Source organism: Rutilus rutilus (assembly GCF_951802725.1).
Source record: "Rutilus rutilus genome assembly, chromosome: 17".
Taxonomy (NCBI): Eukaryota; Metazoa; Chordata; class Actinopteri; order Cypriniformes; family Leuciscidae; genus Rutilus; species Rutilus rutilus.
The window spans coordinates 28,725,843-28,741,842 of NC_140230.1; the positions used below are offsets into that span (position 1 = coordinate 28,725,843).

Consider the following 16,000-nt stretch of genomic DNA (forward strand, 5'->3'; position numbering starts at 1 on the left):
TAGTAGATGTGTGTGAAGATGAGTGTGATAGAGCTTTATTTCCAAGAGTTGCTACGGCAGTGGTCTCGAGTAAATGATGCATGAAGCTTTGGCGGAGACTGCCAGCACATTCCATCAAAACAGGAAGTGGAAAAATCTGTTTAGATGCTGATTAGATGCTATGTCTAAAGAGCATAATTATTTGTAATAGAAATAAAAAAGTAGAAACATACCAAAATGGATCTGTTATGTTTACATGTGTAGACAGGGCTTAAGTTTTTTGCTCACCAGCCACTGTGGCTCTCAGCATTTTCGCTGGGCACAATTTTTACCGATACCATGGGGAAAAACTGCCATTTAGATATTTTTTATGTTATCTCATAATTTGGCAGCAGATATATTAGATATTTTAGGCCGCTGTCACTTTAAGACCTGACGCACGGATCCATTACACTGTTACACCCGCTTTCTTTATCAACTGTTTGCGTTCATTTAAAACATAACTGACTGTGTTTAATTGAATACTCTCCATGACCGGCATTTTGACATTGTTTGTGTGTGTTTGACTGTTTCAATGCAATAAGCAGTGAAAAAGAACTCAGTTTAGAACTGAGAGGCGGCTTTATGCACGTGCTTTGTGTTTGAGCCCTGTAACATCAACAATATTTGAGTGAGTGAGGGGAGGCGGTTTGTGTGTCAACTCGCTGTCGGAGAGATGAGAGAGCGAGAAACCGCAGCTGGTATTGTGTATATTCTGTGGAAAATGATTATTGGAAACGTTTCAGATGTCAATATGTTTTGAAAAATCTAAATTTGACAACACTACATTGCACTTGTTTCAGATGCCTTTTTAAAAGACTACAATTGAAAAATGTATGTTACAAAAAAATTTCAACTCACCAAAGTGGCTAGAAGGAGTGACTGCATTACATGCCACGGTTTGCGGGTGTTATCAAGCCCAGGGTGTATATATTTTCCTCCTTTTGAAAAATAGTTTTGAGGTTGAAGATGTGTCTCTATTTAGCCAGTGTGAACCAATGCCACTATTTTACTGTACATACTTCTCATTCTCAATGTGTTTTAAGTACTTGGGAACAATATAAAAAAATAATAATTATTATTCTCGTATCAAAATATGGCAAGTATTAAGTTAAGATATTTTCATTTAGTTCTGGGTGAGATTACTTGTGCACTTATCCATGTAATTACAAGAACCCTCCAGCTGAAAATATCTGATTGTGTATGAAAATGTCTCGATCCAAAAGATTCTTAGCATCTGTAAATGAAACCCACATGAAATACCAGAACAAGAACTACCACTAATCAGTCCTTTGAAGTGTTGCTCCACTCCTTGTTTTTCTGTCGAAAACTCCCACGCTTACAAATTATGTTGTTTTAGTGGCATTCTGAGGTTAGAGTAAAATTAATATATATATATATACATGCAATAAACACTTAAAAATAAGTTTTCAATTACAGAAACCACATTGTTTCTTAACAGCTCAGTTGTTTTGTATCACAATTTATCAGTTAAGAAAGATCTTAAGCAGATAAATGAATCAGAAATGCAGATATGTTTTAAAAACACATTTTTTGCTCCATTAAAGGGGAGAAATGGCCGTGCTTTCACAGTTGTATTACAAACCTGTAGTGAGAATGGGGAAAAAATGAGTGGGTCGAGCTGATACATTTTATTAGTGAATAAGATGAATAAAGCCTGGGGCTATTCTCTTTCATTTTCAACTCAGCCAAATGCCAAAGCCCAGAGCAATTAATAGAAACCATAAAACATTGCCATTAAAATGGACTCAAAGTTCTGGCAACGGTTCAGCTCCATCTTATATATTAATTTATTTTTAATTCAACAAATGCTTTGCAGCTGTTTTACATTCTTTGAGCTCAGGGGACAAAAAAAGTAACCTACACCTAAAAAAGAAAGGAAATAAAAGTCTGATCTACAAAAGCTTTTTTATGTCGTGTTAAATGTTTGTTTTATTCTCCTGTATTGTTTTGTATTTTATATTGTTAATTTCTTAGTAGGCTATTATTTGCTTTATTACCATTACTGGCATTTTTTATGTCATTGGTTTGGTTTAAGCTATGGCAATAAAGTAATTTGCAATTATTTGAGTAATAAAATAATGACATTCTTGTTGCAAATGAAATAGCTATAATACCTACTGAGGGAATTAAAAGATCTCCTTAACAAAAAGGTTCAAACAAGACTCACTGACTCTAAATTTACACGTGAGTAAAATAATTAGGCAAAAAGCAGAATCAGATGAATAAAATAAAAAGTGTCTGACTGTTTTTTAATAGTACAATTTCTCCCTCTGGTCCATGTAAACACGCACAAAGCACGTGCTGGCGAGTGAGCTCTTTCAACGTCATCATCAGGAGCCGGTAGTGAAACGCGCGGTTTTTTGAATACAATAAACACAAACAGACGCTAGCTTTACTTTCGATCTTCAAATCCGTAAACTAACGCTTTCAAGCAGCCAAAACATGTCAAAGAAAGCACCGAGGGCAGCGCTGAAGCTCCATATGAAGAAGAATGCTAATATACGGATAGGAAAAAACGCGGACTTGATGGTGAGTCGATGAAAATGAAACACACCAGTTTCCTCCGTACAAACGCGCGTCGCATTCGCGTGAAAATATACTTTCAGATTAATCAAATGAGTAATTTAACTGCCAAATGACGTGTACCGGTTTGCAGTTGTTGTGTAGTCAGAATATTGCCTGTTTCGTTTGTAGGCTACGTTATATTTATTGAGTTGTATGTACATGCTGTCTTGGTCTGTGTTTCAAAATCTAGTAAGCTGCCTTCGTAGGGAGCATTTTAGGAAGCTCGGAACGTTTCAAACGCCCTAGAAGCCCAGAAATGCTGTAGGGAGCTCCGTAGGTTTTAAGAATCAGATAGGTTGTCATTAAGCAGGTAATTTCGTATTTTGAAAGACTAAAAACATCGTCCATATTACAATTAACGTTTACACGTTACAATCATTTTTTTTTTTTTTTTAGTGTTATGTTCTGTTAAAAGAGCAAGATCTGGTCAGATGTGATGTAAGTGGTGAGCATTATTATGCAGTAATGTGAGGTCGCACATTTATTAGGTTTTCTCTTTCAGATCTGCCTTTATACTTTACAAGACATTAGTAGGTAAACCCCTTATTGATTTGAAACAAACATTTTATATATAGCTTAGACGAGCATGGGTGAGTCTGTTTAATGAAAGGAATACAGCTGATGTAAATGAGCTGGATACATGTGGCTTCGTGGGCTCCTTTCATGTTGTCTTTTTGTAGACCTTATTATGGCAAAGATCATAAAGTAGCATTTTCCAAATTAGTGCTTTTCAAATGGAGGTGAATTTAAATGTTTAATGCAACAGTAGTCTGATTCATTTTATTGCTCATTTGCATTATTATCAGGAAGCATGCAGATCGTAACTTTCATAGTCAATACACCTGAACTCTTTAAGCAGATAATAAGCTACATAAGTTATTTTTCCCTTAGTTTTTAATGATTTTTGTTTGGTTTTTATGTACTACTACTACTAATCTTTTTGCTAGTTTTTATTGCTATATTTATTATTATTATGTGGAGTGGGACTGGTCAATTACGCTAGCCATATTCATTCTCACATTGTCTCCATGAGCTCCATATGTCAGAGCATGTGCAATAACTGCAAGACCATGGCTCTGGCAGTAATGACTTGTTTGCCACCAGTGTACATTTCTTGCCCATCTTGTCACTTAGCAAAAGATCTAATTCTAGGATCAGGAAACCACAAATGGGCAGACAAGCCATTAAATCCAAACCACCATGTTGTGACTTTTGAAGCTGGTTTTATTTGAAGGAACTTGGCCCCAGATGTTTACATTTGTTTAACGTTTTATATCCGAACAGCACTGATGAAACCAATTTGTTTTATGCATCATCACGTGAAGTGGCCACTGTAAATGTTGTTACATGCAATAGATGTATAGCAATGTCGCATGCCGCCTCTTTGATTGCTTGATACTGACCACTTCATAGCTCATGATGATTAAAAGGAACTTCTATTTTCAAAAGGGGAGTCTGGTGGTTTAGGTTGATTGAGGTTTGCCTCTCGGCAAGTTTGCCTAGTGTTTTTCGTGGGAATAGGGGAATTGCTTATCCGTTGTTTTTAAGTTGAGAGGCACTGTACATGGTTGATTGTACTCTGTGTGTGTGTGTGTAGGATGTCCGTGCACTAACAGGGTCCTAATTAAAGGTCCATTGCAGCTGGTCTCACTTTATGGAGACTGGAGGTGGGGATGTTAAAGCCGCCTGAAAGGTGCTCTGCTTTACAGGGGTCTAATCCAGCCATTAAACTAAAAGGAAAATTCAGGAAAAAATGAAAGAAAGGCTCCTTTTTTGCCGTCCTATGAATATGTCCTGGTTTGATCTGGTTTCCTGTGCTTTTAATGACAAAGTACCTAATAAGGCCCTTCGCATTTTGCTTTGTACATCTACTTGTAATTGTTGGTCAAGCTATGATTGTGTTTTTGGCTTTCTGATGAAGCCGTTAGTCTTGGTTCTCTGATTGTAGACCTACAAGTATTTCCGCCACTGATATTGAATCCCTTTCTCTTTTTTTTTTTTTTTTTTTTTGCTGGATTCACTCAAAATTCAGTGTAGTCTGATTCACAAACAAATTACTTTTACCAACCAGTTAATTTAATGAATCGCACCAAAAGACTCACAAACTAGACAGTTTGGCTGCATGTGTCCAAAATTGCATACTGAGTAATTACTTGTTTTTCGAATAAGTAATTACTTCACAACTTCTAAAAAGAAAAGTAGTCCTATGTTCTAAATAGTATGACTGTAATCCGGACATACACATCCTGTGGCCTCATGGGATAGTAAAGTGTCCATCATATGTGCACTTCAGAATCGTGCTGGAAATCATCCAGGTAGTACTTTTTGCTACTCTTTCATGAGGACTGTGAATTTGGACATACTCTTGTCATACACTGTTTTTCGCCTACTAAATAGTAGGGAAGTATGTGATGATTTCGGATGAAGCCTTTAAATTAGTCTGATGAATCCTTCAGTGTATGAACATTGAATCCTTCAAGTGTTTGCTTAATTAAAATCTTAGTCTATAATATATTCTATGTCTCGTGAAGTCATTTAACAGCTTGGTGTGTTTCTGAGGAACAGACTGAAATTGAAGTCATATGCAAAACAATCATTCTGTAGAAAACAGAATAATGTGTTTTGCAGGTATTTATATAGTTTACAGAGGCAATTTTAGGCCTTAGTTAACTTAAATAAGCTGTTAGAGTAGATGTCAAAATGTCAAATTAGAAACAGAGGTGTTTACACCCACTGATTTGAACTGTAAAACAATAACAGGAATACGGTTTCACTTTCCTCAGAAACTTCAGATCCAGATTTCCAGGACCATGACAATCACCTTGATGGCTTTTTCCTTATTATTCTGTGCCCTATCAAATGTGCTTAGACTCATGTTTTCTGTCTCCTGCATCAGATCTTACTGCATGAGCACCGAAACAGCTTGAGAGATTATCCCGGACGTACTATTTCATCTCTCCTGTTTATAAGTGCGTCCTGCCGGGTGGAGCAGTGGCTTAGACAGCACTTTGTTCCCCATGCCGAACTGAGATAGCCTATGCTGCATTTGATGGTTGATTGAACACAAACAATAATCAGCTGCATCCTGCAAGGAAGCTTTGAAAGTGTCTGTTTTCTTTTTCCAGACCACCCCCCAAATTTTCGACCCACTTTTGCTCCCCGACAGCAACGTTTCGTCCCTGGTGTTAAGGATCTCTGGGAAAGTGGAGAAAATCATGGGTCTGTTTTGGAGGCCCAGGCCAAGAGCTCCTGGCGTTTTCACACCAAGTCATTAGATGTTGTGCCTGGCTTGTGTACTGTAATTGGATGATGTGTTCCTGAGAGCGAATGAGCTGAGGTTTGTGGTTGCAGGTTATTCAAAAGTGTTTATTTAAGAGCTGATAATGCAAATATTAGTCTGTTGAATCTGGTCAGGTGAATAGTTTGAATTTGTGCTCCGCAATTTTTCTTCTCACACCATGCAGACTTCATTCAAAATGTTTTCACTTTAGGTGTGCTATTTTTAGTTTTTATTTTAAACTTAAGAAAGGTGAACATTTTGCATTGTTACAATTTATTTATTTCGCTAGAAGTTTCGGCATGAATTGCTGTTGGTCTTCTGTGTTTTATTTATTTGCATAATGAATTGAGATTGGACTTTTCTTTGTTACAGCCTATTTATTAATTATCTAATAGGGGTGCATTTTAATTCGAATTAAAAAAAAATATTGTCAATATTAGACTGAATTGTGGGTGCTCATTTACAGTAATCTTATTGTTTAAGTACTAATAATTTTCACAACCAAAACAGAATCAAAGCTTAAAGTGTAATAAACACTAATAGTTTTTGGTTTTGTTGGATCAGAGTGTTAACTTTTCTGGTGCTTATTGGGGCAGTGTGGACTAGGCTATGGCCTTAAAACTTATGCTTACTTGAAGCTTTAACACTATTTGTTTGCTGCTTTTTTTTTTTTTACACACAAGAACAAGATGCCATTTTTTGGAGGATCGCATTTGGATAGTGTGACTTCTGCTCTACACACTCTAAGGACTCTGTTCAGACTGGTTTTCTCTGCACTCCTTTGCCCTCGGTGAGGATTCCATGTGCTTTCCGTGAGTCAGTAGAAACGGCCTCTTCTGTAATCAGTTCAGCTCGGCCGTTTTGTTTTGGCAAAGCCTCTGGCACAGGGGAAACCTGGGCTTCTCAGTTTCCTTCTCGAAAACGCTCTCAAGACCAGCTGTTGTCGAAGTATTCAGACGCCCCAGAGATGACCCACAATTATGAAAATGAGGTATTAATAGATTTAAATTACATCCAAATGGCTGTTGTGTAGATGCACAAGGAGTGCTGCCTTTTTTCAGCTGAAATCATTAAGAAAACTAGCTGGATATGGTTCAGCGGATCTGGTCACTGGTTACGTTTGTGTGTGCGTGTTTTTGAGACAGAGCGAAAGTGCAGGAGATGATGTACAGAACTTTCTCTGTAGCAGTTTGTAGTCAGTACTCAGACCACGGTGCAGGAAATAGGTTTCTCATTGTTATTATGAATATCTTTCTATTATTTTGTTATTATAAAGCTCCTTCCCCAGTATACTCAGTCAGTTTATGAAAACTAAGCTGTAAAAACAGGCCAGAAATCATCAATATTATAATGTTAGAAGTCTTAAAGGTACAGTAGCAAAAACAGTCAGTTGAATTCTAAGGGTCAGTTGGAGAGTCGAATACATGGGCCTATATATTATAGGCAGATATTGGATATTTATTGTATGACATTGTATGTTTAATGGCCTGTTTTAATATTTAGATGACTTTTGCCTTCAGTCAGTTGTAACTTAAAGGCAAATGACAACATGACATGTAACAAGTTGGGCCCTATCTTGCACCCAGCGCAATTGACTTTGTACACCGACGCATGTATCATTCCTATTTTGCACCTGACGCACAGCAGACTTTTCCCTCCACAGACGCACGTCGGTAAGTTAGGAAATGAACTTGTGCTCCCGGGGGCGGTTCAGCGCAAAGAGGAGGCGTATTCCGGCGCAAACGTTCCCTTGTGCTATTTTGCAGGTTTAGAAAACAATTCCGCCACTGACCAGGAAAAACCTAGTCTGAAGTCATGTTATTCATATGCTATTTTAAGGGCGCATGCTTGGCCATAATCAATGTAGCGTGTACACAACGCACATACACTTTGCTTATCTCATCTACACACAGACTCATTTTTACACTCATTTTTAGAAAACCATACATTATTACAAGGAAAAATATTAACACACGAGGGAAATCATTGTTGTGTCCATGAAATCTAGCTTACACATTTACCCAAATTATTATACGCCTGTTTAACCGAAGCTAATTTGGGTGGGTTTCTCCCATTCCCATACAATGTAACTTCTCTGTCTTTTACGGCCCTGACGAGAACGTCGGTCTCCACGGCTGTGAAGCGCTCCTGGTGCACGCCTGGCAAATCTGCCGTTATAATAGCAATCCGCCATGGAACAAGCGCGCCTGCTCTTAAAGGGAATGTGAGATGTCGCTCTGATTGGTTTATTTCACGTTACGCCCAAACCACACCTATGAATAATGAAGCTACTTCAGACCAACCCATTTTAGATTTGCGTCGGGCGCAAGAGTAATTTATCCCGCCGGTATAATAGCAACAGAGCCCAAGACCCGCCCAGAAAGTTACTTGCGTTTCGCGCTTGATACTTGCGTTTCAGATCGTTAAAATAGGGCCCGTTGTGTTGTCTAAATTCACATTAAAAATACTTTACGTTTTATTGTGCTTTTTAAAATAAAGTAGTCAAAATGTATAATATCAGCCATTTATTGGTTATCGGTCATAGAACGAAAGTTGTTATTGGCTTTTTAGAAGAGATTATATTTTCATGCAAAGGAAATGAAATGCTAAACAATATGAGCATTTGAAGACTGGACACAGTGACATTTGGTAGATTGTAATGGCAAATTGTGATGTACACTCAAAAGCAGAGCCATGTGATCTTATTATGTATACAGTGAATGTTTATATACATGGCTTCTATGTGATTCAGAACCAGTGACCACCAATAACGTTTAATGATGGCAAATAACCCTAGCAATGGAAGGACACACCTGTACATTGACACAACAAGCAAGCTACACAATGAAGACACCTCTACGTTGAACTAGATTCAGTGACATTATATTTCTTTGTTTAGTTCTTTGGATCATATTGTTGTATATAGAGTAATTTATATACAATGTTGTCATGTTAGCACATGTTCCAGTGCAAGTAGGGCTGATTTTAAATATGTAAACCCAATTTGAGCTCAAGGCTGATCTGAAATCAATCCACAAGTGCAGACCTCCTTTCAGCATCTCGTGACAAGATGCGCTAAGACAGATGAAGTGCTGAAAATGAAACAATTTCCTGGTCTAATCCGACAAGGTTGCACAAGGGCCCTTGTCTTTGGGGAGGGCTGGAAGATTTATCTTTCTTGGACGACACCCTCCTTCTCCTGTTGGACCTGCCTAGCAGTTCCTGTAACATAATCCTCCTTTACTGTGGTACTTATCTGTGGATCCATGCACAGGTATAGGGAAAGCTGCAGCATACTACACCTGGCGGAACAACAGAGCATGATATTCACTTGAGTCGCTCAAAACATCGAATGGTCCTCTTGACTCCAAGCGTTTGGCCTTTTGTGTGGCAAGTCACTAAGAGCCTCTTGAAATGATTAGGCTACATGGTTGTCCATCACTCAAGCATTGTGGTTCTTTTTCTTTTTTTAGTTCTGGCTTAGTTTTAGTAGAATTTTTGGTTAAAGGAAACTGATATGTTTTCTGCCTTTGCGTGTTTATTTTGTATATATCTATATAAAGGCCATTTGTGCAATAATTTGTAGTTTGGAAATTCTGCAGACATTATTTCATACATCTTGACAAATTAAACCATTATTTAATTAACAGTTCATGTGCTATTAACAATTGTTCTCTGCGTTTTCCATTCACATGCTGTGGTCCCTGAGAAAGACACTTAGGTTATGTTTACACGACAGTTTTCAACTGAAAACGGAAAACTTTGTATGATTTTTGGCCATTCGTTTACACGACAGTGGTGTTTTTGGGGCCTGAAAACGTCTAAAAACAGGTTTCAAAGTGCAAGGTTTTGAAAACGATACGTGTTTGCAGGGTTTCTTGATGCATAATACAGCCTTTTTAGTAATTTTTTCGCAGATCCGCATGCGCGTGTCTAAGTCCATGAGACCTTAGGGTGTCCCATTTGTCATTTTAAGTTTCAGAAGGGTGTTCACGAGCGCTCCCTTTGCGGTCAATATGCGCACTTTTGCCAAGCCCGCACTGATGCGAGCTTCGCAACAGACTTCTTCCCGACAGTCAAAGCGCCGCTACGTCACGAAAGTGCGAACTCGTAGGAAGACCGCGAGTGCTTAGGGTGCCATTTGGGACAGGGCCTAAGTGTACTGTAATTTACTTTACATAAGTGTCAGCTAAATAACAAATTAATTTACTTTCCCTTGTGTCCACAGGCCCAGCTCAACCTCCTGATTGTCCTGCATCGTCTAGCAGAGGAGTCCAAGGTGAAGGCCTTTGAGGAGAAGTCAGCAACCATCAAAGTTCACCACGTCAGAGCTGTTGCAAAGGTATCCAGCACCACCATAATAATTTAGCTAATTAAGAGCCCTATAAGCTGCATTCGCTTTTTGTTGCCGGGTTCTATGGACAGATATTTTGTTTTGATTATACATTTATATTGTAGATTTTATTACTACATTTTTATTTTATTTTTGTATGAATTATTAATATTATTATTATTATTATATCATTTATTTTGTAAAGCATTTTTGTAGTATTTATTGTCATTTTTTTCATTGTTGAATGCAAGGCAACACTGTTAAATTGTTTAAAAAAAAAAAAAGATATATTGAACATGGTCTTATGCACAAAATATGCTACTTAGATTGAGGACTATCCACATATTTGTTCTTGAACCTTTGTTCTGTGAGTGTAGGTCTCTTATGTAAACATTTAGTTGCGTTTAAGTGATTTTTATCTCTGGTCTCTGCGCCGTTGAACTATCAAACAAAGTGTACTTCTAACTTCCCTCCTTTATTCTTCAGTTGATTTATTTTAGCCTGAGGTCCAACAATGTGTTGAGGCAGTGATGTTCTCTAACAAGCACAGTGGGTACCCTAAGATTGGCTGGGTTAGGTTTCCAATGCATATTAATTTAATCAGGCTGCATTGTTAGCAGATGTCACCCGTGGCCTCCCTATTGATCTTCTCAGCAGTATGTGTTACAGCAATCAATTTGGTCATTAGTGAACTGCCAAGAGATACATTATGTGAATGGCAGCTTATCTCCAGGTCTAGTCTACCATTCCCATTGCAGACTATTTTTTAGAGTGAGACTGGATGAGTTCACATCAACGCTTACAAATGGGAAGAAATTGGCAGCTGTGTGCACCCCTGTGCTGATTACGATAGATTCAGATATAACTTTAAACACCATGCTGGAGTGCATGGAATTTAGTTTTAAACAAAATCAGTACAAAATAGCAGAAAAACACACTCCCACTCCCAGTTCAATTACAGGTCAAAAAAAGAGAACAAATTATATTTTCCGTAAAGATTTCAGGTCTAATTTTAGGGCCGTTACGAGTTTTTCCACTGACACATTGTTTTGACCTGTAGATGTTCTTAGTGACATTCACACTAAAGTGATTAAACATTTTATTTTTTATTTTTTTTACTCAGTTTTCAGGAATGAAAGAATGTGTTTGATCGTGAATGCAGTCCATGCTTTGGCAGAGTTGACGTGTTGATTGCTGTTGGATTTAGTTTAGATATAGTGTTTTACTATAGATTAGGCCCAGCTGAATCTCCTGTAATTTCTATTTATTTATTCATCTATTGTTTTGAAGTTCAGGCCTTTCATGACCTGAAAAAGGAATTAAGGCAGCAAATGAACTTGCTCGTATTGCAGCCGGTATTCGGCTACATCATCTTGCAACCGCCCCTTTGATGGATATTTTTTTTCTCCAGCGCTATAGATTTGAACAGGGCAACACATCAAATGAGTCACAATAACACTGAACAGAGATCCGGCCAATTTTGAGTCATCGTGCTGCGTTTATTTTCACGAGGGAAGGCAGCTTATTTGATTAAGATGTAATTGTGTGCAGAGTGCTCCTTGTACAGATGCACTTGAACAGCAGGGGCATGAAAAATTCGATGCTTGTTCCAAATCAAGACTAAGTCATGATGGCCTGTCACAACTAAACATGTTAGGAATTACACGCTTTGCAGAGTTCAGGCGCAGACTGGTTCAGCATGGCCGCCTTTGAAAGCAGGTGTGTAATGTAGAGCTCTGCCATGGAAAGTGGGAATTTGAGGGAAAAAATGGGGGGCGTGACTGAGAAACTGGGTGTTACCACACAATATAGGCTATTAGTAGTTTCTCTAAATCAGGGGTCAGCAACTCTCTGTACATGAAGTGCATTTTTAGTAGTTTCACTGTGTAAATCTATTGAATCTATAAACTCAATTACATATATTTCAGTTCAGTTCATCATACATCTTAAAATACTTAATACTAAATGATATATAATATTTTATCTACATTTGATTTACATAGATACATAGATGCATATATATGAACACTCAAATACTGATAACTTCCAAGTGTTTTCCAGAAAGCAAAAAGCTGAACAGAGCCTAGGCTATCAACCATGCAAAACACACTGGTTTACTTACACTGAAAGTGCAGTGCTGCCCAAATTGATCAGAGGGTTGTGATACTGAAGTTTGTTGAATATTTCAGTTTCATCACCCTTTCATGGTGTTTGGCTTCCCATTCAGCTCATAGCTAAGAACCGAGGCAAGAATTAGATTGACATACAGGTGCAAAGGTCCTTTTTAAAATGTGTAAATAAAACAAATAAACAGGCTATTTATTGCGTGACAATGATTACCCCTCTGTGATTTTCCCCCTCCGGTGCCGACCCCTGCTCTAAGTAATTATATTTCTTCTTTTTGTTACAGAAACTGTTAAAGAGCACACGTGGATAACAGGAGCTCCCCACCACAACCCTTTGTTTGTTCTACAGCATTGACCATGTGACCTTAAATTTACTTAAAGACTTTAGTATGTATGATCTATGGTGTGAAGCACACTACAAATTTGGGACTGGTGAAGATGACCATTTTACTTCTATTATTTCCTTACGACTTTTTTATGTACAGTGGAATTTATGTTCCCTTAAGTTGGGCCCGTTATTAGGCTGTGATCCATGATCATTTTTTCTTCATGACTGTTGAACTTTTGCTTTTTAAGATTTGTGTGAACCATGAATGATAGACAGTATCTAGCCCAGATATCTAAAGTAACACATGTGTCCCTTATCTCTTTGGATCATATTATGACTTAATACCTGTTAATAAACAATTTGTACTGCTTTACTTGGGTAGCACATGATTGAGTAACCGTGCAGTGTTTCTTTCCTCGCTCTGTAAAGCAACAAGATATCTGGCTCTCGGCCACTGACAACATTGGGACCATTATCAGTGGCTGCTCACGAAAGCAAGTTTTTAGCAGTAAAGTTTGCTCGGATGATATTTCGCTCTCCGGTGTTGACTCAGTATCAAATGGACATCTTGTAATTTTCATTTCAAATTTAATCGCTACTATCTAACTGACCTATAAGAAAACACTTCGGTAAATCTCATGAAAATAGTCAAGAACATGTCCTTTTTTAGTGTTTCTGACATGTCCAAATTCAAAAGTTTAGGGTCGATAAGATTTTTAAATGTTTTTGAAAGAAGTCTCTTGCTCACCAAGACTGGATTTATTTGATCAAATACCATAAAAACAGTAATATTGTTTCTATTTTAATGTAATTTATTCCTGTGATGGTAAAGCTGAATTGAATCAGCACATGTGATACATGTGAATCAAAGATGAATCAGCATCATTACTCCAGTCTTCAGTGTCACATGATCCTTCAGAAATCATTCTTATTTACTGATTTGGTGATCAAGAAACACTTTTTTAAACGGTTGTGCTGCTTAATATTTTTGTGGAAACCTTGATACTTTTGTTCAGGATTCTTTAAAGAATAGAAAGTAAAAAAAGAAAAGCATTTATTTGAAATGGACATCTTTTGTAACATATCTCTATTTCTCTAATTTCGCTTTTGATCAATTAATTTGTATTAATAAAAGTATTAATTTCGTTCACAAAACAATTTTTTTTTACTGACCCCAGACTTTTGAACAGTAGTGTATGTAATTTCTATATAATTGTTCTCTTCAGGTGTCGGTCAGTTCTGTGCTTGTATTTGCTCCATGCTTCTTGCTCCATGTTGTGTGGTACCATAGGGCCTGACCTGACCCCAGGACCACAGGAAAGTAAATGTTTGGGTCTCACTTTTCGGGTGTATCCCACCAATGATCACGGGACATGGGAGTCACTCTCCTCTAATCCTTCTGTCAGAATTAATTGGGCTGCCAGGGATTGATCAGTGTTGTGTTTGTTCTTTCTGCCCGCCTTCGAGTTTTGAGAAGAGTTGCCTGTTGATAACAGTCTAGAATGTTCTCCAGACCTCTGAATCCACCTCTCTTATCTTCATCTTTCATGTGTCATCTTCATCCTGTTCATCCTCACCCATCTACATCCTCACAGTGGGAACAGTGCTGTTTATTCTTCTACTTTTTCCTCATCATGCTCTTTGAGATGTAGCATGTCTCTTTGACAGGAGCAAACTGGAAAAGCGATCATGATTAGCCTTGTCATGCATGACCAGACGAGGGCAACAATGAGAATATATCCAACATGTAGACAATTTTATTTATTTACACTAAATAGTAAAAAAATTGTCTGTTTCTCTGAATGCTGTTAAATGGATATCATGCATGTAAATATAACTTTTAACATTTAAAGACGTTTCTCATATAGATCCATATGTCCAGAACGGCCATTAAGTGTTATATAGAATCTGTTGGGCATTTATGTATATAAAGTAGGGTTACATATACATTGTCTCAACTTTGGTCATAATGAAACCTAATGAATGTCCCGCCCAAGTTGTGACTTGTTTATATCCCTCTTTACTGAGAGAGATTCCTAGATTCCTTGGTTAAGCATCGGCTTCTGGACCATTTCAAAGGAGTATCCTACTGTTCTTCAGTCAAAAGAGTATGTTGTCATCTGGCAAAAAATTTGAGGAGGTACACTCTCAGAAAAAAAAAGGAACAAAAGCTGTCACTGGGAAGGTACCCTTTAGAGAGAAAAAAAGTACACCTTTATACCTTATTTACCCCTAAATGGTGCATATTGCTACTTTAAAGTCGTCTTTTCTTTCCTGTTGTAATGTATATCTGAGTGAGATGGCTTTTCGAACAAGACAAACTGTAGAGCGGAACTTTATCTCATCCACTGGGAATTGATTGAATTGATCGTTGTGGTTTGCTATTGCCGTGATCTCATGTGAGTGACAGGTTGTCCCGCCCTTGTGCTTCGCGTCAGTAAACACATCATCAGAGAAGAGAAGAACTGTTGCTGCAGGAGGGAGGGAAGTTATTTTGATTAAAGATTATGAGGGCACATGAATTTAAAACAAATAATGATCTGTACAGAATAATCATTTATAATGAATACATATATATTCCATAACATTTTTTTTTTTAATTTGTTGATTTCATCGTGAGTTTAATGGTACATATTAGTACCTAAACTAAAGTGTACATGTTAGTACCTAAATGGTACCTTTTTGAAAAAGTAGTGCCACAGTGACAGCTTTTGTACCTTTTTGTGACTAGCTTCATCAAAGAGTCCAGAGTCTATCAAAGAAACAAGTCTCATACATTTCTCTCAGAATTACCTTGTTTTCCTTAAAAGGGAACTTAACTCTATTGATGTGTCTTTGCAAACTCCTAAGGTTTTTGTGACTCATGCAGCACTGAGCTAATGGAACTTACTGCCATTGCGATGGGGTATGGTGATGGTCCTCTTGGGGAGATGGTCCTTCTGCTTTCCCAGCCCAAACCAGCTTCAGGAGCCAAACGCTCCCTATCCCTTCTTTGAAGTAGCGTAATGGTGATGCCATATAAGCTGACCCTCTGTGGCATTGCGGTTTGTGGTAGGGATTCCTCATCCCCACCTGCTTATGTTACCCAGCGATCTGCACTGACCCTTGGCGTTACATGATTTAAAAGGGCTCCAGGCCCTCTGATGTCATGCAAGGTGTTCATGTGCCAGATGGGTGCCATGCATCGGTTAATCTTTTTACTTAACCGCGGCTTGCAAAGCCCTTAGCTTTTATTATTGAGCTAGAAACAAACCTTTACTCTCCAAATGATGTGCCATGATGCATTGGAAAGATGGTCACTATGGTAAAATACATGTGATGTTTCT

At 37.9% G+C, this 16,000-nt stretch overlaps 1 protein-coding gene across 1 annotated transcript; it reads left to right on the forward strand.

Moving 5' to 3' along the window:
• The first annotated feature begins 2,329 nt into the window (after positions 1–2,329).
• cenpw (centromere protein W) lies at positions 2,330–13,047 on the forward strand. The gene is made up of 3 exons (XM_084385806.1): positions 2,330–2,571; positions 10,116–10,229; positions 12,631–13,047. The coding sequence occupies exons 1-3, from the start codon at positions 2,485–2,487 to the stop codon at positions 12,655–12,657; spliced, it is 228 nt and encodes a 75-aa protein (XP_084241932.1). The 5' UTR covers positions 2,330–2,484; the 3' UTR covers positions 12,658–13,047.
• Positions 13,048–16,000: the final 2,953 nt, after the last annotated feature.